Genomic DNA, 23,458 nt, shown 5'->3' on the forward strand with positions numbered 1-23,458 from the left:
ACCTGGCAATTGCTCGGACATTGTACCCAATTGAAATTTAGAGTTTTTAAATATCTTTTTAACACAAATAGGTAGACCAGGTAGACAGGTAGATCGCGGTCTGGACTTGCTGACCCACTATCCCATAAAGGCTGTAAAAGCAATCATTTCTCCTTCTCTCTGGCTGCATTCTTGCAGCCATTGAGAACTACTGTGTGAGCTGTGATTGGTCACAGCTTGTCACATGGTACAAGGCTGTTGTGAATAGCCTTGTACCATGTGACCTCTGTGATCATTCACAGATTTCCCACGTAGTAAGCAATGATGGCACAAGTGACATCTTGCTTACTACTCTGCATGTGATCACTGATTGGCCAATCAGTGATCACATGATCGGGACCTCGCACAGAGGTAAAAAAAAAATCATGCTGGAAAACTCCAATCATTTTTGAGGCACTCAGTTGGTGCATTGAAGCCCAATGTCTTACAGATCCTTTTTTAGAAAGCATCCACAGGCTAAGTAAAAAAAATTGCCCCCTGCCAGCAAGCTGTGAAGAAGGTCCCTTCCTCTCTGTGTGGAAGCAGTGATCTCTCTGCAGAGGTCTTACACACCCCCTCCATTGCATCTATGTCTTGATGTCGAGCTTTTCCTGGATTTTTTTGCAAGGAAAAACAAAAAACACTAAAACAGTAAGGCTATTCCATCTATGGATTGTAGGTGGAAAACAATCCATGTCTAATCTCTGCATGGAGTGAGTGATGAGAAGCCCTTGAGTACAGAAAATCGAAGGAGACAATATTAAAGTACCTCTGGTCCATCCGCCTTGAAAACCTCATAAGTGGTCCTCATTAAGGAGCAGATCTCCTCGTGAAGGTTCTGCAGGCGGCTCTGCACAGCCCGGCGGTGTTCCTCCTGAGCTGCCTGGAACTCTGTGTCACGGAAGACTCGGTTTCCATCAATGTGCAGCAACAGAGACTCACTGATTGTCTGGGCACAACGGGAGATGTTCAAATTGGATGCCTTATAGTTGTCTACAATTTGCTGGATCTGGAAGGAGAGGAAAGTAAAAAGAACAAAAGAGAAGTCAACTATAGCACAGGGGAGGTCGATCAATCTATTACTACAAAATAGACAGCCCACCCCCCCCCAAAAAAAAAAACTCATTCTAAAAATATATCCATACACCACATACTGTACATACACCATGCAGTGATTATTAATCATGAATCATTTGTTCATACCAACGCCAAATTAAAAAAGCAACTGAAATCAGCGTATCACTCCCCTCCTGTAAGCATGTTCCCTGTCAGCACATGTGCACTACAGCAGAGCCTAATTGGCACCTAGATCTGCCCTTCCCTCAGCCATATTGCTTCTGCACAGGGATTTAAAGTGAACCTGGACTCATAGCGTGAACATTTTGTATGGTATATGGAACATCTAGAAATATTAATTGTGCCCAGGATTTACCCTGAATTTCTCATCAAACAGCAGGTCACATCCTGTGATCCTTTATATAGTGTGAGGTCATCTAAGGCTGCCTTTTACTGCTAGTCTCACCAGATATGGATGGAAATTTGGTAATATCATTCTTGTTCTGATCACTGTTCTCCTTGCTGGAGAGGAAGCTGCACCTGAGGACCCAGAGTGCAAAGATCCCCCTGCTTATGCTTTATTCATTCTGGGGATCAGGGCTTCCTCCACCTCTCCTGCTGCTTCTTGATCATTACCTCATCAGCCATCAGAATTTAGTCTGCTTTTTGATTGTGAATGACAATTAGAAAATCCAAAGGAACCCTGCACAAACCAGGGGAACTCACGCAAACTCTGTGCCAACTTGTTTGTGGGGGCCGATCCTAAGACCAAGCACTTCAAGGCAAACATACTAGTATGTTTGCCTTGAAGTGCTTGGTATGTTTGCCTTGAAGTGCTTGGTCTTAGGTTCGGCCCCCACAAACAAGTTGGCACAGAGTTTGCGTGAGTTCCCCTGGTTTGTGCAGGGTTCCTTTGGATTTTCTAATTGTCATTCACAATCAAAAAGCAGACTAAATTCTGATGACTGATGGAAATTTGGTAATATCATTCTTGTTCTGATCACTGTTCTCCTTGCTGGAGAGGAAGCTGCACCTGAGGACCCAGAGTGCAAAGATCCCCCTGCTTATGCTTTATTCATTCTGGGGATCCGGGCTTTCTCCACCTCTCCTGCTGCTTCTTGATCATTACCTCATCAGTCATCAGAATTTAGTCTGCTTTTTGATTGTGAATGACAATTAGAAAATTCAAAGGAACCCTGCACAAACCAGGGGAACTCACGCAAACTCTGTGCCAACTTGTTTGTGGGGGCCGAACCTAAGACCAAGCACTTCAAGGCAAACATATTACGTACAGTAGGACATCTGAACCAAGGACCAGACAGCAAAGGGCAATGGGGAGCATTGGGGATGTGCACCCACCTTGATCTGCCCCTGACTCCTTATCACTGATGACAGTGCTGTAGGCAATCCGGGATGTCATGATAAGCTTGCCTATATGTGTCTTGCAGGCACTTGGAAGTCACTAGTAGTATGCTCACCTTGCTTTCATGCAGGAGGCAATCATTGATGAATGCACTTGATGCTCCCTTGGATGACCAATGTAGCTTAGTAAGACCTGGCTGGATCTTCTTATCGAGGAAACGGATTCTTTCTCTGAACAGGCTGCGTTCCTCTGTGGAGAGAGCCGCTATGATCCTGGAGCATAAAAGAAAGAGAGAAACAACTTTATAGCTGAGTGCAAGTGAAAATTACTCATCCTAAAGTAGTAATAAAACTTCAGTGTTCCTTATCTTTTCTTTTTTCCATTATATATTTTAATACATTTTCTTTTAAGAAAAAAATACCTTACAAAACCATCATAAATCTTTTTACATCATACATGTAAACTTTATCCCCATACCCACCCAACACACCCCTGTCCAATCTCATCTTATCCTCTCTTTCCCCTCCTATTAGTCTAGTCATATATATAGATCTCTTTAACCATTTACATTCTCTGGTACTACTATCGGGGGACCTTTCATTTTTAAGTATTTTTCTGAAGTTCTAAGCACATACAGTTGTGTTCAAAATAATAGCAGTCAGACATCACTAACCGGATCAATCACTGTTTTTGGTAGAAATGATATTTCTACATGGCAAATAATTTACTAGCAGGTGTAGTAGAGTAATAGAAATCCAACAGACCTAACAGTCATGACATGCATGCTGCTGATTCTGTGTCATTGAATCACTCATTGAAAGGGGCGTGTTCAAAATAATAGCAGTGTGGAGTTCTATTAGTGAGGTGATTCATTCTTTGAAAAACAGGTGGCAATTATTGCTCTTATTTAAGGAAGGAAGGCAGCAAATGTTGTACATGCTGGTTACAGTGCATTTCTCTCTGAAATTCTGAGGAAAATGGGTCGTTCCAGACATTGTTCAGAAGAACAGTGTACCTTGATTAAAAAGTTGATTGGAGAGGGGAAAACATATAAAGAAGTGCAGAAAATGATCGGCTGCTCAGCTAAAATGATCGCAAATGCTTTAAAATGGCAACCAAAACCTGAAAGACGTGGAAGAAAGCGAAAAACTACCATTGGAATGGATAGAAGAATAGCCAACATGGCGCGGACTCAGCCAACAATCAGCTCCAGGAAGATGAAAGAAGGTGTGACGTTCCCTGTGAGGACTGTTACAATTAGAAGACGCCTATGTGAAGCCAAGCTATCTGCAAGAAGCCCCCGCAAAGTCCCACTGTTGGGAAAAAGACGTGTGCTGAAGAGGTTACAATCTGCCAAAGAGCACATTGACTGGTCTAAAGAGAAATGACGCAACATTTTGTGGACTGATGAAAGTAAGATTGTTCTTTTTGGGTCTAGTGGGCGGAGACAGTTTGTCAGACGACCCCCAAACACTGAATTCAAGCCACAGTACACTGTGAAGACAGTGAAGCATGGTGGTGCAAGCATCATGATATGGAGATGTTTCTCATACTACGGTGTTGGGCCTATTTATCGCATACCAGGGATCATGGATCAGTTTGAATACATCAGAATACTTGAAGAGGTCATGCTGCCTTATGCTGAAGAGGAAATGCCCTTGAAATGGGTGTTCTAACAAGACAACGACCCCAAACACACCAGTAAACGTGCAACATCTTGGTTCCAGACCAACAAGATGGACGTTATGGAGTGGCCAGCCCAATCCCCGGATCTTAATCCAATAGAAAACTTGTGGGGTGACATCAAAAATGCCGTTTCTGAGGCAAAACCAAGAAATAGAGAAGAACTGTGGAATGTGGTCCAATCATCCTGGGCTGGAATACCTGATCACAGGGGCCAGAAGTTGGGTGACTCCATACAACACAGATGTACAGCAGTTCTCAGAAACAGTGCGACTACAACCAAATATTCATGAAGTCATTCAAAGGAAAGCAAAATCTTCAAACATTTCTCAGTTTATATAGTGAATGTTTGAGTTTGTAAAGAAGAATACAAACACTGCAAATTTTTTGAACCGTCTAATATTCACTTTTCTTCAATTTTTTTAGAGGAACAACACAAATTTGATGTATTTTTCTTCATGTTTTGATTTAGAATAGAATGTGTCGTGTTCCCAATGCATTTGTGTGGATGGAAATAAAAGCTATTAGAAGGATTTTCAGCTTTATTCACTTTTTTCAACACACTGCTATTATTTTGAACACAACTGTACCATTTATCCCAAATCTTTCTAAACTTTTCCATTTCATCTTTCTTCATGTAACAAAGTTCCTCCATCCTACGAACATATTCTACTCTGTCTATCCAATCCCTCATTGTTGGTGGATGCTGGGCCTTCCAAAACCTAGGGATTAAACCCTTTGCCACACCAATCAGAAGATATAATAAACTGTTTTTTTATTGTTTTACCAACAACTCTGTTCTATAGAAAAGACATACCCATGGACCCTTCTGGATAGATTTCCCCCAAATCTCCTGTATATGATAAATTATCTCCTGCCAATATAACTGAATTTTTGGGCATTCCCATATATCAGTGTTCCTTATCTTTTACACATAGAGAGCAATAAAATAAACTTTTTTCTTATCCCAGCACTTGCAGTTTAAAGGTTTTAATGCTGCAGGCTCCTGCAGTCTCAGTCTTGCTTCCCTGCACTTCTGGTTTTCAAAGGAAAGAGTTAACAGTGAATAGTGAAGTTTCCAGATAGCATTTTAGCTTGGAAAAGGGATGAACGAGGAGGAGAAAGAAGAAGCAGGGGAGCACCTCATCATCCTAGGCTATGAGGCTGTGTGTTTCTATTGATGCACACAGTGTAGGGAGATGCAGCTCTAGTCCCTGCATGCAACGGTGACTCCATAAGATGCTGCAAGTTAAAGGAGCCACCCTGAAACAGGAAAACTGGGGCAGCAGTCATGGTACCAGTTTGTCACATGGGGGAGGGAAAAGAGCTCATAGACCTTGGAGCTTTCACAGGGCTAACTTTTCTTCACTTCCAGCAGGAAAACAAAAGTGGGGAAGCAAAGACAAGGTGCTGTATGTGCTGGGGAGGGAAGCATTAAAGTGAACTTGTGGGCAAGAGAGATGCTGCTTTCTCAGCCAACCCATGAGAGTAAGAAGTGGTGTCAGACTTTACTTCTCTAAAAACGTTCCCCTAATGTGTTTTGCCCCACCCACTGGGGGGACTTAGTTATTGACCTCTATGAATAAGCCCCAGTGGGTGGGACGAAACATGTTGGGGGGGGGGAGCGTTTGTGGAGGAACGATGGCTGAGGCTGCTTCTTACTCTCACATGGGTTTGCTAGGAGAACTGCATGCTTGACACTCTCTGGATGAGCCGACACCCCTATTCCTGGAGACTCAAGGGAGAACCTTGTCTTCCTGCTTACAGTGGTGCTCCAAGGTTCTTTAATGTCACATTAAAGTGAACTTGTTGCTTTGCCAAACATGGTGCAGTACTAGAACTAGTAAGCATAACCTGCCTGGAATGAGTATAACTATGTGGTTTTCAGAACTGAATAATGCCTGATGAAGAAGACCAATGAGCTTCAACAGTTTGCATCATTAAAGCCCAATTGACCTTTGGAAATACATTTCAGGATCCTGAAAACAAAAATAATGCAATGTTTTACATAGTTAGTCTGGCTGAAAAAAGACAAAAGTCCATCCAGTTCAACCAAAAAAAAAAAAGTTATAATCCTACACCCACAGTTGATCCACAGGAAGGAAAAAAAACAGCAAAGCATGATCCAATTTGCTCCTGCAGGGGGAAAAATTCCTTCCTGATCCCCCGAGAGGCAATCGGATATTCCCTGGATCAACTTTACCTATAAATGTTATATCCAGTTATATTCTGTGTATCCAAGAAAGAATCCAGGACTTTTTTAAAGAAATCCACTGAGCTGGCCACAACCAACTCTTGAGAGAGTCTATTCCACGTTTTCACAGCTCTCACTGTGAAGAAACCTTTCCGTATTTGGAGATTACATTTCTTTTCCTCCAGACGTAAAGAGCGCCCCCTTGTCCTCTGTGATGACCTCAGGGTGAATATCTCTGCACCAGGGACAGACTGACCATTTGGAAACTTGGGCACTGCCCGAGGGCCCAGGTTCAGTAGGGGGCCCCATGAGATGCCCCTGGTACCTTTTTCATAGGCTTTTTGAGTTTGGGCAAGGACACAGGGGCCCCATGTTCCCCTATTGCCCGGGGGCCCCGTGAGTTGTCAGTCCGCCCCTGCTCTACACAGAGTTCACTATATGAACCACTGATGCATTTATACATGTTGATCACAGTTCCTTTTCTTTAGAAAACAGCCATGGCTTGAGGGGGGCCTTTCCCCTGCCAGAGAAGGATCCTTTCTATCTGTGAGGAAGCAGTGGTCTCTCTGCAGAAGTTCCACACCCCCCCCCTGCAGAGCTGGAGTTAGAGTTCTCCAATCAGCAGACAGCAAGAAATCTGCTTACTGTAGGTCTGACTCAGCAGGGGACATGTCATACCCCAGCAGACAGACCGCAGCTTCCACACAGGGAACAAGGGTCCCTCTTTGCAGTATGCTGGCAGGGAACAGGCTTTTCTAACTCTTTGCTTTCTGAACAAAGAGAAAATACATTGTGAGGCTGCATTCATCAAGGTATTCTTTATTCTTTTAGTTTTTTCAACAAAAAAACATAAGAGCAACACGCAATACAATTCACAGTACAAGAAATATAAGTGAATGGCAAATATAGAAAAAAGAGATTGCCAGCATAACCTTGAAATCCAGCAATGTACAATATACAATGGAATGACAATGAAAGAGATACAGAACAATGTCATTGTAAATCAGATGTACATTTATTAAAACATGCATTTCCATTTAGAGGATAACCATTGTCAGTGCAATCTGTATTGTACCCAACATGTGAAGTAATATAAAATACACGGTATGAGGCTGGCAATACAACTGGCTAATGATTCCATGGACAATTAGAGCTGGGAGGAAGGGGTTTGGGGGTGCAAGGAAAGTGTTGTCTAGTCCTCCCTGCCAAATCTCAAAATTTAGAGAGCCACCTCTACCAGCACAGGTTAGGCTATCCAAAGGCATGAGTTTGGGTTTTGGGGAGATAGCCGATGTTGTGCTATAGTTTTCCTGGCTACGTATAAAGCGTTGGTTACTGCTATCTCTAGGCTGGGGTCACCCGAGGGGAGGTTCAAGGTTCCAAAGAGACCCATCATTGCTTCAGGGGAACCATGAAGTTGAAACACACCATTGATGGTCATCACAGGGGGCACTCTTTATGTCTGGAGGAAAATAGATTTAATTTCCAAATAATGAAAGGCTTCTTCACAGTAAGAGCTGTGAAAATGTGGAATAGACTCCCTCAAGAGTTGGTTCTGGACAGTTCAGTAGATTGCTTTAAAAAAATCCTGGATTCTTTCCTAGATACACAGAATATAACTGGATACTAACATTTATAGGTAAATATGATCCAGGGAGTTAGATACTCAAGACACAAGCGATTCTCTGTTAGCTTTGATCTCTGACCCCATTTAGAATAGTTCTGAACTTTGATGCGTCTGGGCACAGAGGTATCTCTGGCCGCTGCACTATTTTTTCCTGTACTGCTTGATTGGGTGATGGAAAGAGTATTAAAGTGTTAGTAAACCCCGGACCCTGAATTCACTATATCCGGTCTCCCCGGACCCTGCTTTCACTATATCTGGTCACTCCAGACCCTGAATTCACTATATCCGCTCTCCCTGGACCCTGCGTTCACTATATCTGGTCTCCCCGGACCCTGCATTCCCTATATCTGGTCCCCCCGGACCCTGCATTCACTATATCTGGTCTCCCCGGACCCTGCATTCACTATATCCGGTCACCCCGGACCCTGCATTCACTATATCCGGTCACCCCGGACCCCGAATTCACTATATCCGCTCTCCCTGGACCCTGCGTTCACTATATCTGGTCTCCCCGGACCCTGCATTCCCTATATCTGGTCTCCCCGGACCCTGCATTCACTATATCCGGTCACCCTGGACCCTGAATTCACTATATCCGGTCTCCCCGGACCCTGCATTCACTATATCTGGTCACCCCAGACCCTGAATTCACTATATCCGCTCTCCGTGGACCCTGCGTTCACTATATCTGGTCTCCCCGGACCCTGCTGTCACTATATCCGCTCTGCCCGGACCCTGCATTCACTACATCTGGTCTCCCCAGACCCTGCATTCACTATATCTGGTCTCCCCGTACCCTGAATTCACTATATCTGGTCTCCCCGAACTCTGCATTCACTATATCTGGTCTCCCCGGACCCTGCATTCACTATGTCTGGTCCCCTGGACCCTGCATTCACTATATCTGGTCTCCCCGGACCCTGCATTCACTATATCTGGTCTCCCCGTACCCTGCATTCACTATATCTGGTCTCCCTGGAACCTGTATTCACTATATCTGGTCTCCCTGGACCCTGCATTCACTATATCCGGTCTCCCAGGACCCTGCATTCACTATATCCGGTCTCCCCGGACCCTGCATTCACTATATCCGGTCTCCCAGGACCCTGCATTCACTATATCCGGTCTCCCCGGACCCTGCATTCACTATATCTGGTCTCCCCGTACCCTGCATTCACTATATCTGGTCTCCCTGGAACCTGTATTCACTATATCTGGTCTCCCTGGACCCTGCATTCACTATATCCGGTCTCCCCGGACCCTGCATTCACTATATCCGGTCTCCCCAGACCCTGCATTCATTATATCCGGTCTTCATGGACCCTGCAGTCACTATATCCGCTCTCCCCGGACCCTGCATTCACTACATCTGGTCTCCCCGGACCCTGCATTCACTATATCTGGTCTCCCCGGACCATGAATTCACTATATCTTGTCTCCCCGGACCCCGCATTCACTATATCCGGTCTCCCCGGACCCTGCATTCATTATATCTGCTCTCCCCGGACCCCGCATTCACTATATCTGTTCCCCCCAGACCATGTATTCACTATATCTGGTTTCCCCGGACCCTGCATTCACTATATCCGCTCTCCCCGGACCCTGCATTCACTATATCTGGTCCCCCTGGACCCTGCATTCACTATATCTGTTCTCCCGCAGTACACAACATGGAAATGCAATTATTTTAGTAAATATAAACTGCTAAACACCTTTTCTCATCAGCAGTTAGAGCAGTCTTGTGACTTTAGCAGATCACTGGTTAAAGCTTGTAGGAGGAGTTTTCTTTCTGCTCTAGGAGGATGCAGAACCCCTGACCTCTGTCTGGACAGTGCTTATTGGCCCTGCGCTGATCACATGCACCCTCCCAAGAAAAAAAAAACATCTCTAGCAATACACAGCAAATTGAGCATGTGCATGTGACTACAGATTCAGTCTGTATCAGGTGGACATTTGAACAAGAGGAGGGGCAGAGAAGACAGGATCAAACAGCCTTTTTACACAATGCAGAGGATTAACCCCTTAGGTCCCACAGTGAGTATAACAAGCATGCTTTACTGCATCTACAGACTGATTGTACTGTTGTGGGTTTAGTAACACTTTAATTATATCGTTTATGTAGGGTTCTACTTGTTTGAATTCTATGCATGCAGCCATTCCCCTGCGCTGATTTATAATTCTATGTATATATAAATATTTTCTTCTCTACACATTTCAAGCTTAGAGAATGTATGTGAGATTGTCCTGTCAAACATTTTATATCCTTTTTATAGCATGCCTGAATACCTTTTTTTATGATCTTCTATATGTGTTCTTGATATGAACCGCAACTTTTTGGGTGTTTTTTTTCCCTTTTTTTTATGCATCATTGACATTATGTATTTTACTTTGTGAAGCGTGTATTTTTTCCCCCAATAAAATCAGTTTAAAAGTTGATCCAGGGAATATCCGATTACCTCCTGGGGGATCAGGAAGGAATTTTTTCCCCTGCAGGAGCAAATTGGATCATGCTTTATTGGGGTTTTTTGCCTTCCTGTGGGTATAAGATTATGTATACAGGATTGCACAATTTTTTTCTCTTCCCTTTTTAATGGTTGAACTAGATGGACGTGTGTCTTTTTCTCAATCAGACTGACTACGTAACCCATCATGCCAGCCCCAGACATTTCCAGGACATATGACTGAGGTCCTCTCATACTAAGGTGTATCCAGGCGGGGAACCTCTATGGGAAAATCGGTACATTCTTAAGGAGGCCCAATGTACTCTATGTAAAATAAATAAATGTGTAATGGCTCGTTCACACAAGCTTTCATCTCCAAGTTTGGATCGCTCTTCTGAGAACATTTGACAGGCAGTGAAGAGAGCTTGTATTGCCTCCTCACCACCTGCTTTAACCCCTTGGATCCTGCACTAGGCCACCGCAACTGCATTGCATATGGTCGGTGATGCTTGCAGGGAGGCCCCATTCACTTGAATGGGTCGCGATCAGTGGGTGGTAGCACCCGCTGAAAGCAACATGGAGTATAATTCCTGCCCTGGACCTGAACCAAATCATCAAGGCTGCAGCATGTGTATATTCTGGCCGCTGCCCCTGCAGCTAAAGCGGGAGCGGATGGGGGGGGGGGCTATAAAACTGCAGCTCAAAGAAGAGGATATTGATATCTGGGGTATTCTGTGCAGGGCTTCGAGCCACTGTTCACCTGCAAGGGCTCATTCACATGTCCAGCAGGCAATCCATGCTCAGATTGCTTTTCAGAGATGACCCCTGATGAAGTCATGTGATTCATGCCAATACGCGTGGGGAGGAGCCAGGTCATGTCAGGGCCATGATACCAGAAATGTGGCAAAGCGCCCGGTGTTTACTCCGGAGATACTGTTTTATGTACCATGCAAACTTTACCATTTATGTGTGAGTGTCATTTTTATTAAACTACATGGCGATTTTATTCTGCTACACTTTGGTGGCTTCTATGTGGCTTTACGTTCACCCTACAGAATTACTGCAGCGGTACAGCGATTCCTAAAGACACAGGCACCTTATATGAGCAGTGGAGGAGAGAGGGGAACCCATTGAGAGGCCTTTATATCATTCCCAGGGAGTGGGGGAATTGTGTTTTTTATTTGGTATAATTTATAGGTCAATACCTGAAGGTGACGGTCCATCTTGAATCACAAGTGTGGTGATGCACAAGGATCTATAAGAAGCCTTACAGCACCGGGACAGTGGGTTCCCTTACCAGTAGGAGGATTATATTGTTGAAGCATGAATATCTTTAAGATATCTATTATCCTATGGGATAGGAAGTGTTTTGGGGAGTATTTTTTGCACTCTTATAGTCTCTCTCTCTCTCTCTCTATATATATATATATATATATATATATATATATATACAGTCAGGTCCATAAATATTGGGACATCAACACAATTCTAACATTTTTGGCTCTATACACCACCACAATGGATTTGAAATGAAACGAACAAGATGTGCTTTAACTGCAGACTGTCAGCTTTAATTTGAGGGTATTTACATCCAAATTAGGTGAACGGTGTAGGAATTACAACAGTTTGCATATGTGCCTCCCACTTGTTAAGGGACCAAAAGTAATGGGACAATTGGCTTCTCAGCTGTTCCATGGCCAGGTGTGTGTTATTCCCTCATTATCCCAATTACAATGAGCAGATAAAAGGTCCAGAGTTCACTTCAAGTGTGCTATTTGCATTTGGAATCTGTTGCTGTCAACTCTCAAGATGAGATCCAAAGAGCTGTCACTATCAGTGAAGCAAGCCATCGTTAGGCTGAAAAAACAAAACAAACCCATCCGAGAGATAGCAAAAACATTAGGCGTGGCCAAAACAACTGTTTGGAACATTCTTAAAAAGAAGGAACGCAACGGTGAGCTCAGCAACACCAAAAGACCCGGAAGACCACGGAAAACAACTGTGGTGGATGAGCGAAGAATTCTTTCCCTGGTGAAGAAAACACCCTTCACAACAGTTGGCCAGATCAAGAACACTCTCCAGGAGGTAGGTGTATGTGTGTCAAAGTCACCAATCAAGAGAAGACTTCACCAGAGTGAATACAGAGGGTTCACCACAAGATGTAAACCATTGGTGAGCCTCAAAAACAGGAAGGCCAGATTAGAGTTTGCCAAATGACATCTAAAAAAGCCTTCACAGTTCTGGAACAACATCCTATGGACAGATGAGACCGACATCAACTTGTACCAGAGTGATGGGAAGAGAAGAGGATGGAGAAGGAAAGGAACTGCTCATGATCCTAAGCATACCACCTCATCAGTGAAGCATGGTGGTGGTAGTGTCATGGCGTGGGCATGTATGGCTGCCAATGGAACTGGTTCTCTTGTATTTATTGATGATATGACTGCTGACAGAAGCAGCCGGATGAATTCTGAAGTGTTTCGGGAATATTATCTGCTCATATTCAGCCAAATGCTTCACAACTCATTGGACGCTTCACAGTGCAGATGGACAATGACCCAAAGCAGACTGCAAAAGCAACCAAAGAGTTTATTAAGGGAAAGAAGTGGAATGTTATGCAATGGCCAAGTCAATCACCTGACCTGAATCCGATTGAGCATGCATTTCACTTGCTGAAGACAAAATTGAAGGGAAAATGCCCCAAGAACAGTCAGGAACTGAAGACAGTTGCAGTAGAGGCCTGGCAGAGCATCACCAGGGATGAAACCCAGCGTCTGGTGATGTCTATGCGTTCCACACTTCAGGCTGTAATTGACTGCAAAGGATTTGCAACCAAGTATTAAAAAGTGAAAGTTTGATTTATGATTATTATTCTGTCCCATTACTTTTGGTCCCTTAACAAGTGGTAGGCACATATGCAAACTGTTGTAATTCCTACACCGTTCACCTGATTTGGATGTAAATACTCTCAAATTAAAGCTGACAGTCTGCAGTTAAAGCACATCTTGTTCGTTTCATTTCAAATCCATTGTGGTGGTGTATAGAGCCAAAAATGTTAGAATTGTGTCCATGTCCCAATATTTATGGACCTGACTGTATATATATAAATGTTAGCTTATTTATGATTTTATTTATGTAAAGAATTTTTTACGCTCAATACACAGAAACAAGCAATTATTTATTTTATGCTTTTCAAAGATGTTCGACGTTGTATCGCCTCCTCACCACCTGCTTTACTGCTTAGACTACGCACTAGTTTGCAGCATTGCATGCAGTTGCAGGGCATTGGCATAGTGGCCCTATTCACTTGAATGCATGCACAGTGCTGAAGCCGACCTGTGGCCATCTTTTTCATGGGCAGCAATTTGCCATTCCTGGACATTTACAGACATGTAAAAATCGGCTGACTTTTATAAACTGTTCATAAATTTTTGGGTGGTTGCCAACCCTGGACAGGGAGTATAATCCGTGCTGCGGCTGTGAAGCAAGGTAGAACTGTGGGTGTAGGATTATAACTTGAACTGGATGGACTTTTGTCTTTTTTCAGCCAGACTATGTAACTTTGTAACACCTGAAATTCATAAAGAGAGCTGCAGACATTTTTTAGTATCATGTTGTGCCTCTGCAAAACAAATGTCAGTGCCAACAACAGATTCTGGTACATGTTGGAAACAGGTACATGGATATGTCGTATTGAGACACAGTGGTTTGTTGGCTGAATGTAAATAAAGGGACGTGGGATGCTGGCTGCCATCATTGAGCAAATATGACCATTGCAAAATGTTGTTACTGACGGCATCCGACATCCACCCCTTCGTTTACATTCAGTTTTTGGTAATAAACTCTCCTGGCCAGCAGTACACCAGCCAGTGTAATAGCAACCAGCGAGCCTTCAGAGGGAAGCAGTCACACTCGTGTTTAAGGGGATAAAATGGTCATATGTGCATCTACTGCAGAGATTTACCCAATACATTTTTTTTCTCTGACATACATGTTAGCAAACCAAAACTTGCATTATATACAACTGTACTGCATCTCTTAACCACCTCCCGTCTGGCCGTCGTATATAAACGGCCGGACGGTGGCAGTGCAGGGTCGGGTGGCTGTTTATAAACGGCCTCCCCGCCCCCTGCTTGTGCGCGCTCCCTGGGAGCGTGCAGCACCGCGATCCGGTGCCCGCTGTGTCCTCCGGACACAATGGAACACCGATCGACGTATGGGACCTCTCTGCGAGGTCCCGATCATGTGATCACTGATTGGCCAATCAGTGATCACATGCAGAGTAGTAAGCAAGATGTCACTTCTGACTTCATTGCTTCCTACATGTGAAATCTGTGAATGATCACAGAGGTCACATGGTATAAGGCTATTCACAACAGCCTTGTACCATGTGACAAGCTGTGACCAATCACAGCTCACACAGTAGTACTCAATGGCTGCAAGAATGCAGCCAGAGAGAAGGAGAAATGATTGCTTTTACAGCCTTTATGGGTGTAAAAGCAATCAGTGTAAAAAAAAAAAAAAAAAAAATCTTCATCACCCCCCACAAGTAGTACAGTGTCACCATGGTGACACTGTACTGCTAGGGTGACAAATGTTTACAAATTATAATTTTGGTTATAAACTACTTTGGGTTATTATTTTTTTTTACTAAAAAGAGAACGAAATAAATTTTGGCCAAGATTTATGATGAAATACTATTTATTTGCAAAATTTTATAAGAAAAACACTTTTTTTCAAACTTTTTGGACTTTTTCATTTACATAGCAAAAAAAATAAAAATCCCAGTGGGGAATAAATACCACCAAAATAAAGCTTTATCTGTCTTAAAAAAATGCTAAAAAAATTCATATGGGTACAGTGTTGCATGACCGCGCAATTGTCATTCAAAGTGTGATAGCGCTGAAAGCTGAAAATTGGCCTGGGCAGGAAGGGGGTAAAAGTGGAACTAAACCCATCAAATTTATCCCAAAACAGTTATATTCAAGGAATGCCGTGAATGATAACTGTCACAGTTGCTTGTGCTTGATTGTCAAGCCATCTAATGGCTGGTGTCATAGTTGATCAAACGTGCAGCACCATGGCAACTGCAGATTTAACTGAGGCTAAGATGGCGGCTTACGTGGTTGTAAAAGATGGGAGGGTTTAGTTCTTCTTTAAAGCCCAACCTTAGGAAAGCTGAAAACAATCCCTTGCAGTGGGGCTGCAAGGAATGAATTGCTTGTTTAGGTCGAGGGAACTTGTTAAAGTAGATTTACTCACTCCTGCGCTCATGCAAGCTTCTAGACCGTCCCTTGTTGCTACTTTTCCCCTAGCAGTCTTAGGTCCTGATGTCATCAAGACCAATGTAAGGTCCATAGCCCTGCACTGGACATGATGATGCTGATGGCCAGTCCACTGACAGAGAGTGGGGCAGTGGGAGCGAAGGATCAGGTAAGTAAGAGTGCTTCTCCTCTCCCCTAGATTAAATGAACAATTAACCCTTACAGCCCCAGAGTTGGGCTTTGAGCACCATAGTTGTATCTCCTTAATATCTATATATCTGAAAAACATACTGGAAATCTTTACCAACCTTTGTGTTGTAAACTGGCATTCCTTATACCAGTGGTTCTCAACCTTCCTAATGCCGCGACCCTTTAATACAGTTCCTCATGTTGTGGTGACCCCCAACCACAAAATTAATTTCGTTGCTACTTCATAACTGTAATTTTGCAACTATTATGAATTGTAATGTAAATATCTTACCTCCAATACTGCTGCTTTCAACACAGCAGCTGCTTTCTACACCGTAGCTGCTCTTTACACATGTGTGACTGGTCCACATAAGTAAATTATGGTGCCAGCCCTGTCACATACACCTGTATTTGTATGGGGTGTATGTGATGGGGTTGGCGCGATGATGTCATCATGCCGGGTACTCGTATGTGGGCGTATCTGCATGTGGGCGGACCCGCCTGGAGACAGATAGGGAGCGGTGTCTCGGTTCCCAAGACCATCGGAAATATGTGTTTTCTGATGGTCTTAGGCGACCCCTGTGAGAGGGTCGTTCGACCCCCAATGGGGTCGCGACCCACAGGTTGAGAACTGCTGCCTTATACCTTGCCTATTCTACCTCTTAGATTGTAAGCTCCAAGGAGCAGGGCTCTCCTAACCCTCTTGTATTGAACTGTATTGTTGCTGTATTGTCTCCCGTTATATGGTAAAGCGCTGAGCAAACTGTTGCTATATAAATCCTGTATAATAATATATAAATCCTATATAATAATAATATATAAATCCTGTATAATAATATATAAATCCTATATAATAATAATATATAAATCCTGTATAATAATATATAAATCCTGTATAATAATAATATATAAATCCTGTATAATAATAATAATATATAAATCCTGTATAATAATATATAAATCCTGTATAATAATAATAATAATAATATATAAATCCTGTATAATATTAATATATAAATCCTGTATAATAATAATAATATATAAATCCTGTATAATAATATATAAATCCTGTATAATAATAATATATAAATTCTGTATAATAATAATAATATATAAATCCTGTATAATAATATATAAATCCTGTATAATAATAATAATAATATATAAATCCTGTATAATAATAATAATAATAATATATAAATCCTGTATAATATTAATATATAAATCCTGTATAATAATAATAATATATAAATCCTGTATAATAATAATAATAATATTTGAAAAAAACTAATAAAAAAAATGTATTGGGCAGAAAAAAATTAGAATTCTGTCCACAAGATGGCGATGTAGGCCTGCTCACCTGTTATAGGCTCGCACCACCAGGAGAACGTTCTCTCTTAGGTTTCGGAGGTCCTCCTGCCGCTGGTAAATGTCCACTACATAATGGGGGATCTCAAACTGGATCCGTTCCCAGTAATGGATCTCCACAAACAACTTCAACACGTTCCTGTACAAGGAGTAGAAAGGTTAGAGGAAGATCCAGCTGACACTCAGACACCCAGGCCAATCCCTTCTACTTACTTATCAAAGTTGACGTCTAGCATTCCGGGCTTCTCCTGGCTGCGGACCATAAGAGGGATGTCCAGGCGTTTCATGGCCTGCCTGTCCGCCGCCTGAGACCATTCTGAGAAGATCTGCCTCACCAGCTCCTCCAGTTTCTGGGTCAGCTGCTGGTACTCATGAATGACCTCCTCGCCTACTCCGACCCGGGGCATGAAATGGCAGCTGGCCAGGATCTACAGGAGAAAGTCATGGGAGGTCAAACGTCACACCAAGGATGATTAGTAGTATGCAGCAAACTATACTGACCTAATGCAATCTCTACTCCCACTCTCCTTTAATTACATTTATTTTGTAAATCAGTATTCATACATATGAAACAGCCAATCACTGCATGTGATACTTTTATTTGCACTGTACAGAGAACACTGAGCAATTCCCACCAGTCCCTGCACCAGGTGAGCTTACACTCTAATGCCCTCACACTATTATGATGATACATTCATATACAGAAGCTCTGACATATACCGCAGTGCTGTACACAGAACACTGAGCAATTCCCACCATTCCCTGCACCAGGTGAGCTTACACTCTAATGCCCTCACATTATTATGATTATACATTCATATACAGAAGCTCTGACATATACCGCAGCGCTGTACACAGAATACTGAGCAATTCCCACCATTCCCTGCACCAGATGAGCTTACACTCTAATGCCCTCACACTATTATGATGATACATTCATATACAGAAGCTCTGACATATACTGCAGTGCTGTACACAGAACACTGAGGCACTGCACCAGAGCTTGCACTCTAATTTCGTACCACAGTCACACACTATTTGTATACCCTAATATAGCTCTGACATATACAGCAGTGCAGTACAGAGAACACTGAGCCAATCTCTTCAGACACTGCACCAGAAGAGCTTGCACTCTAATGTTCCCCCCACACTCAGACACTATTATTATACATTTATATAGCTTTCATATGTACCACAGGGCTGTACAGAGAACACTGAGCCATTCACACTAATCTCTGCGTCAGAGGAGCTTGCAATCTAACGTCTCCCCACAGTCACAGACTATTTTTATTATGCATTTATATACAGCAGCTCTGTTCTGCAGTGTTGTACAAAGAACACAGAGCCAGTCACATTGGTCTCTCAATCAGAGGACCTTACACTCTAATGCCCCCCCCCCCCCAGTTACACACTATTAGTAATATACGAGGGTTCTTCAAAAAGTTTCTGCACTTTTTAAACTCTATTTAACAAAAGTGTGGAAACTTTTTGAAAACCGCTCATAAATTTATACAGCTCTGACATATACCACAGTGCTGTACAGATAACATGGAGCCAGTCACATCTTTGCACCCAAGGAGCTAACACTCTAATGTCCCCATCACAGTCACACACTATTATTATTATTATTATACATTTATATAGCTCTGACATATACCGCAGTGTTGTACAAAGAGCACTGAGCCAGTCAGATCACTCTCTCAATCAGAGGGGCTAATGCCCCCACCACAGACACACACTAATATTATTATAGCTCTATATAGCCCAGACATATACTGCAGTGCTGTACAGAGGTCACTGAGCCAGTCGGAACAGTCTCTACACCAGAGGAGCTTGCAATCTAACGTCTAACCACAGCCACACACTATTATTATACATTTATATAGCCCAGACATATACCGCAGTGCAGTACAGAGGTCACAGAGCCAGTCGGAACAGTCTCTACACCAGAGGAGCTTGCAATCTAACGTCTAACCACAGCCACACACTATTATTATACATTTATATAGCTCTGACATATACCGCAGTGCTGTACAGAGGTTACTGAGCCAGTCGGAACAGTCTCTAGACCAGGGGAGCTTACACTCTAACGTCTAACCACAGCCACACACTATTATTATACATTTATATAGCTCTGACATATACCGTAGTGCTGTACAGAGGTCACTGAGCCAGTCGGAACAGTCTCTAGACCAGAGGAGCTTACAATCTAACGTCTAACCACAGCCACAAACTATTATTTTACATTCATATAGCTCTGACATATACCACAGCGCTGTAGAAAAAAATTTGAGCCAGCCAAATCAGTCTCTGCGCTAGAGGAGCTTACACTCTACTATCCCCCCACAGTCTCACATTTAAATATATATTCTCTTGGCGCTGGCCGAACGCAAATGTGCGGCCTCCCGGTGTCTGAGCCTAGACGCTGAGCGGCCGCACATTTGCATTCTACTAAAAAAAAAAAACATATGTGCTCAGAGCGCACGCCCTGCGCGCTCCCAGCACACATGTCCGGTACTCACGGAGAGGTCCCGATATCCTCTTTCGATCGGGACCTTTCCTGATCATGTGACCGCCGTGATGGCGTGTCACAGCGGTCACATGACCCTAAACCCCGCCCTGCCTCCCGGCTTCTGAAACTCTTAAAGGTCCGATAGGCACCGGCGCTGAGGGGGTATATTTATATACTGTAGCTCTGACATATACCACAGTGCTGCACAGAGAACACTGATCCAGTCATATCAGTCTTTGTACCAGAGGAGCTTACACTCTAATGTCCCACCAGTCACACACTAATATTATATTTATATACTGCAGATCTGACATATACCACAGTGCTGTACAAAGCACTAAGCCAGTCATGTCAATCTTTGTACCAGAGGAGCTTACACTCTAATGTCCCACCAGTCTCACACTAATATTATATTTATATATTTATATACTGTAGCTCTGACATATACCACAGTGCTGTACAGAGCCAGTCATGTCAGTCTTTGTACCAGAGGAGCTTACACACCACAGTCACACACTATCATGACTATACATTAATATAGCTCTGACATATTTGGCAGTACTGTACAGAGAACACTGACCACCTCTGGACCACCTGCCTGCAATGTACTGCAGACGGCCGACCTGTACAGGCACAGCAATGCACAGGTAGGTCGCTGGCCTCATCCAGGTACAGGATGAGGCTCATCCAGGCTCCAGTGCAGTTAGGGTGCATTGACAGCTACTATGGAGGTGCTGTGGATCCAGCCAGCTTTTATTCATTGGTATAGCTCTGACATATTTGGCAGTGCTGTACAGAGAACATTGACCACCTCTGGACCACCTGCCCATATTGTACTGTGGACGGACGGACGGCCTGTACAGACATAGCAACGCACAGGTAGGTCGCTGGCCTCATCCAGGTACAAGATGAGGCTCATCCAGGCTCCAGTGCATTGACAGCCACTATGGAGGTGCTGTGGATCTAGCCAGCTTTTATTCATTGATATAGCTCTGACATTTTTGGTAGTACTGTACAGAGAACATTGACCACCTCTGGACCACGTGCCTGCAATGTACTGTGGACGGGCACAGCAATGCACAGGTAGGTCAATGGCCTCATCCAGGTACAGGATGAGGCTCATCCAGGCTCCAGTGCAGTTAGGGTGCATTGACAGCTACTATGGAGGTGCTGTGGATTCAGCCAGCTTTTATTCATTGATATAGCTCTGACATTTTTGGTAGTGCTGTATAGTGAACATTGACCACCTCTGGACCACCTGCCTGCAATGTACTGCAGACGGAGGGCCTGTACAAACACAGCAATGCACAGGTAGGTCGCTGACCTCATCCAGGTACAGGATGAGGCTCATCCAGGCTCCAGTGCATTGACAGCTACTATGGAGGTGCTGTGGATCCAGCCAGCTTTTATTCATTGATATAGCTCTGACATCTTTGGCAGTGCTGTACAGAGAACATTGACCACCTATGGACCACCTGCCTGCAATGTACTGTGGACGGACGGCCTGTACAGACACAGCAACGCACAGGTAGGTCGCTGGCCTCATCCAGGTACAAGATGAGGCTCATCCAGGCTCCAGTGCATTGACAGCCACTATGGAGGTGCTGTGGATCCAGCCAGCTTTTATTCATTGATATAGCTCTGAACACTCTGCAGTGCTCCACAAAGTACACTGAGGCGCTCACAACAAACTCAATTTAGACTGTGTCCCTGGTGGGAGCTGAACCTGCAGTCCTGGTGCTGCGAGGTTTGGCTCATCCCTAAGCCCAAACCTGCCCCTCTCCTTCTCCTCTGTCTACATTTCCTATCCTTGATGAGATGCTCCCTCCTCTCTCTTTGTTTGCTGGCTCTGATCCATGGAGTTCCTGGATTTGCATAGATCACCCGGCTCCCCGCCTGGTCTCCACAGGGCGGACAGTAAAATGAGAGAATGTAATGAGAAGGACCACCAGGAACAGCATTGTGTGCGGTACAAGCGGAGTACACACAGAACACGTCGCTGGCTGAGGACTCTGGAGAGATCTGCTGTCAATGTCAATTTCATTTTACAAAGAGCCTATGCTAATCTCACTTGCAGACGCGCGGGCCCGAGGATTCTGCTTGTATTATTAATACTGGGAAGGCTGCCGTACATTCTCTGGAACCATTGTATATGCCAAACAGCATGGGGGCTGCTGCGGTTTATGTGTGATATGGTCATGTGTACAGTACTCCCATGTCATCATCATGTCTGGCTTGAGTCAGAAAAATGAAAAGAAATAAAAACATATTCAGTACATCTCTCCAATATAATTCCCTATTTTCTGTTCCAAGCTATCGAAAATCCAGTGAGCTCCTAGCTGACAACACAGCACTGAAATCCCAGCCAGTGTTGTCAGTCCTGCAGGATTCCAACTGTCCCTCGTTGCTCACTATCCCCCCCTCAAATGTATACAATGATTTCTTTCTCAGCAAAACAATGCAGCTGCCTCGACTGCAAAAAGCCTGGAACATTAGAGTCTAAGCTCCCCTAGTGTAGAGATTGACATGACTGGCTGAACCACTTCCGCTCTGTCTTTCACACAGGTAACAAGCTGAGATTAGAAGCAGTCTCTTAAAGGGAGTGCTGATAATCTCATTTTGTTACCTGTATAAAAGACACCTGTCCACAGGAGCAATCAAACAATCAGATTCCAAACTCTACACCATGGCAAAGACCAAAGAGCTGTCCAAGGATGCAGGGTTTTTGATCAGGCCATTTTTTGCTATTGAACACTGGACTACTTTAACTGGTCATTGCGCGATCATGCAATGCTGTACCCAAATTAAATTTACAGTATATCATTGTTCCACACAAATGAAGCTTTCTTTTGGTGGTATTTGATCACCACTGGGTTTTTTATTATATAAACGAAAACACCCTGCATCCTTGGACAGCTCTTTGGTCTTTGCCATGGTGGAGAGTTTGTTTGTTTTCTTGGTGACTGTGGTCCCAGCTGCCTGGTGATCATTGACAAGATCCTCACGTGTAGTTCTGGGATGATTCCTCACTGTTCTCATGATCATTGATACTCCACGAGGTGAGATCTTGCATGGTGCACCAGACCTAGGGAGACTGACAGTTGTTTTATGTTTCTTCCATTTGCGAATGATTGCACCAACTGTTGTCACCTTCTCACCAAGCTGCTTGGCGATAGTTTGGTAGCCCAGTCCAGCCTTGTGTAGGTCTACAATCTTGTCCCTGACATCCTTGGACAGCTCTTTGGTCTTTGCCATGGTGGAGAGTTTGGAATCTGATTGTTTGATTGCTCCTGTGGACAGGTGTCTTTTATACAGGTAACAAAATGAGATTAGCAGCACTCCCTTTAAGAGACTGCTTCTAATCTCAGCTTGTTACCTGTATGAAAGACACCTGGTAGCCAGAAATCCTGCTGATTGATAGGGGATCAAATACTTATTTCCCTCATGAACATGCAGATCAGTCATCATTTGTTAGACGCATTTCTGCTGAATTTGTTGTTGCTATTCTGTCTCTCAGTGTTACAATACACCGAACATTTGATTTTTAGACTGATCATTTCTTTGTGAGGGGCAAACATTCAACATCAGCAGGGGAGCAAATACGCATTTCCTTCACTGTATATATTTTACTTTCTGCTATAAAACATATCCAATAAAAAATAAAAATTCCTTTATAAATTTAGGCCAAAATGTATTCTGCTACATGTCTTTGGAAAAAAACAAATCCCAATAAATGTATATTT

At 43.5% G+C, this 23,458-nt stretch overlaps 1 protein-coding gene across 1 annotated transcript in view; it reads right to left on the reverse strand.

Annotated features, from left to right (window-relative positions):
* DNAH2 (dynein axonemal heavy chain 2) overlaps positions 1–23,458 on the reverse strand; it is a 426,940-nt gene that overhangs the window by 246,757 nt on the left and 156,725 nt on the right. The window contains exons 14-17 of the mRNA XM_089688974.1: positions 17,417–17,631; positions 17,196–17,342; positions 2,553–2,709; positions 788–1,027 (exon numbers count right to left, since the gene is read on the reverse strand). Of these exons, the coding sequence (XP_089545100.1) occupies positions 788–1,027; positions 2,553–2,709; positions 17,196–17,342; positions 17,417–17,631 (759 nt within the window). The remainder of the gene's footprint in view (positions 1–787; positions 1,028–2,552; positions 2,710–17,195; positions 17,343–17,416; positions 17,632–23,458) is intronic.

This window comes from Staurois parvus, unplaced genomic scaffold (assembly GCF_062004578.1).
Source record: "Staurois parvus isolate SC_StPar_1 unplaced genomic scaffold, SC_StPar_1.0 ptg000463l, whole genome shotgun sequence".
In the NCBI taxonomy this organism is placed as follows: Eukaryota; Metazoa; Chordata; class Amphibia; order Anura; family Ranidae; genus Staurois; species Staurois parvus.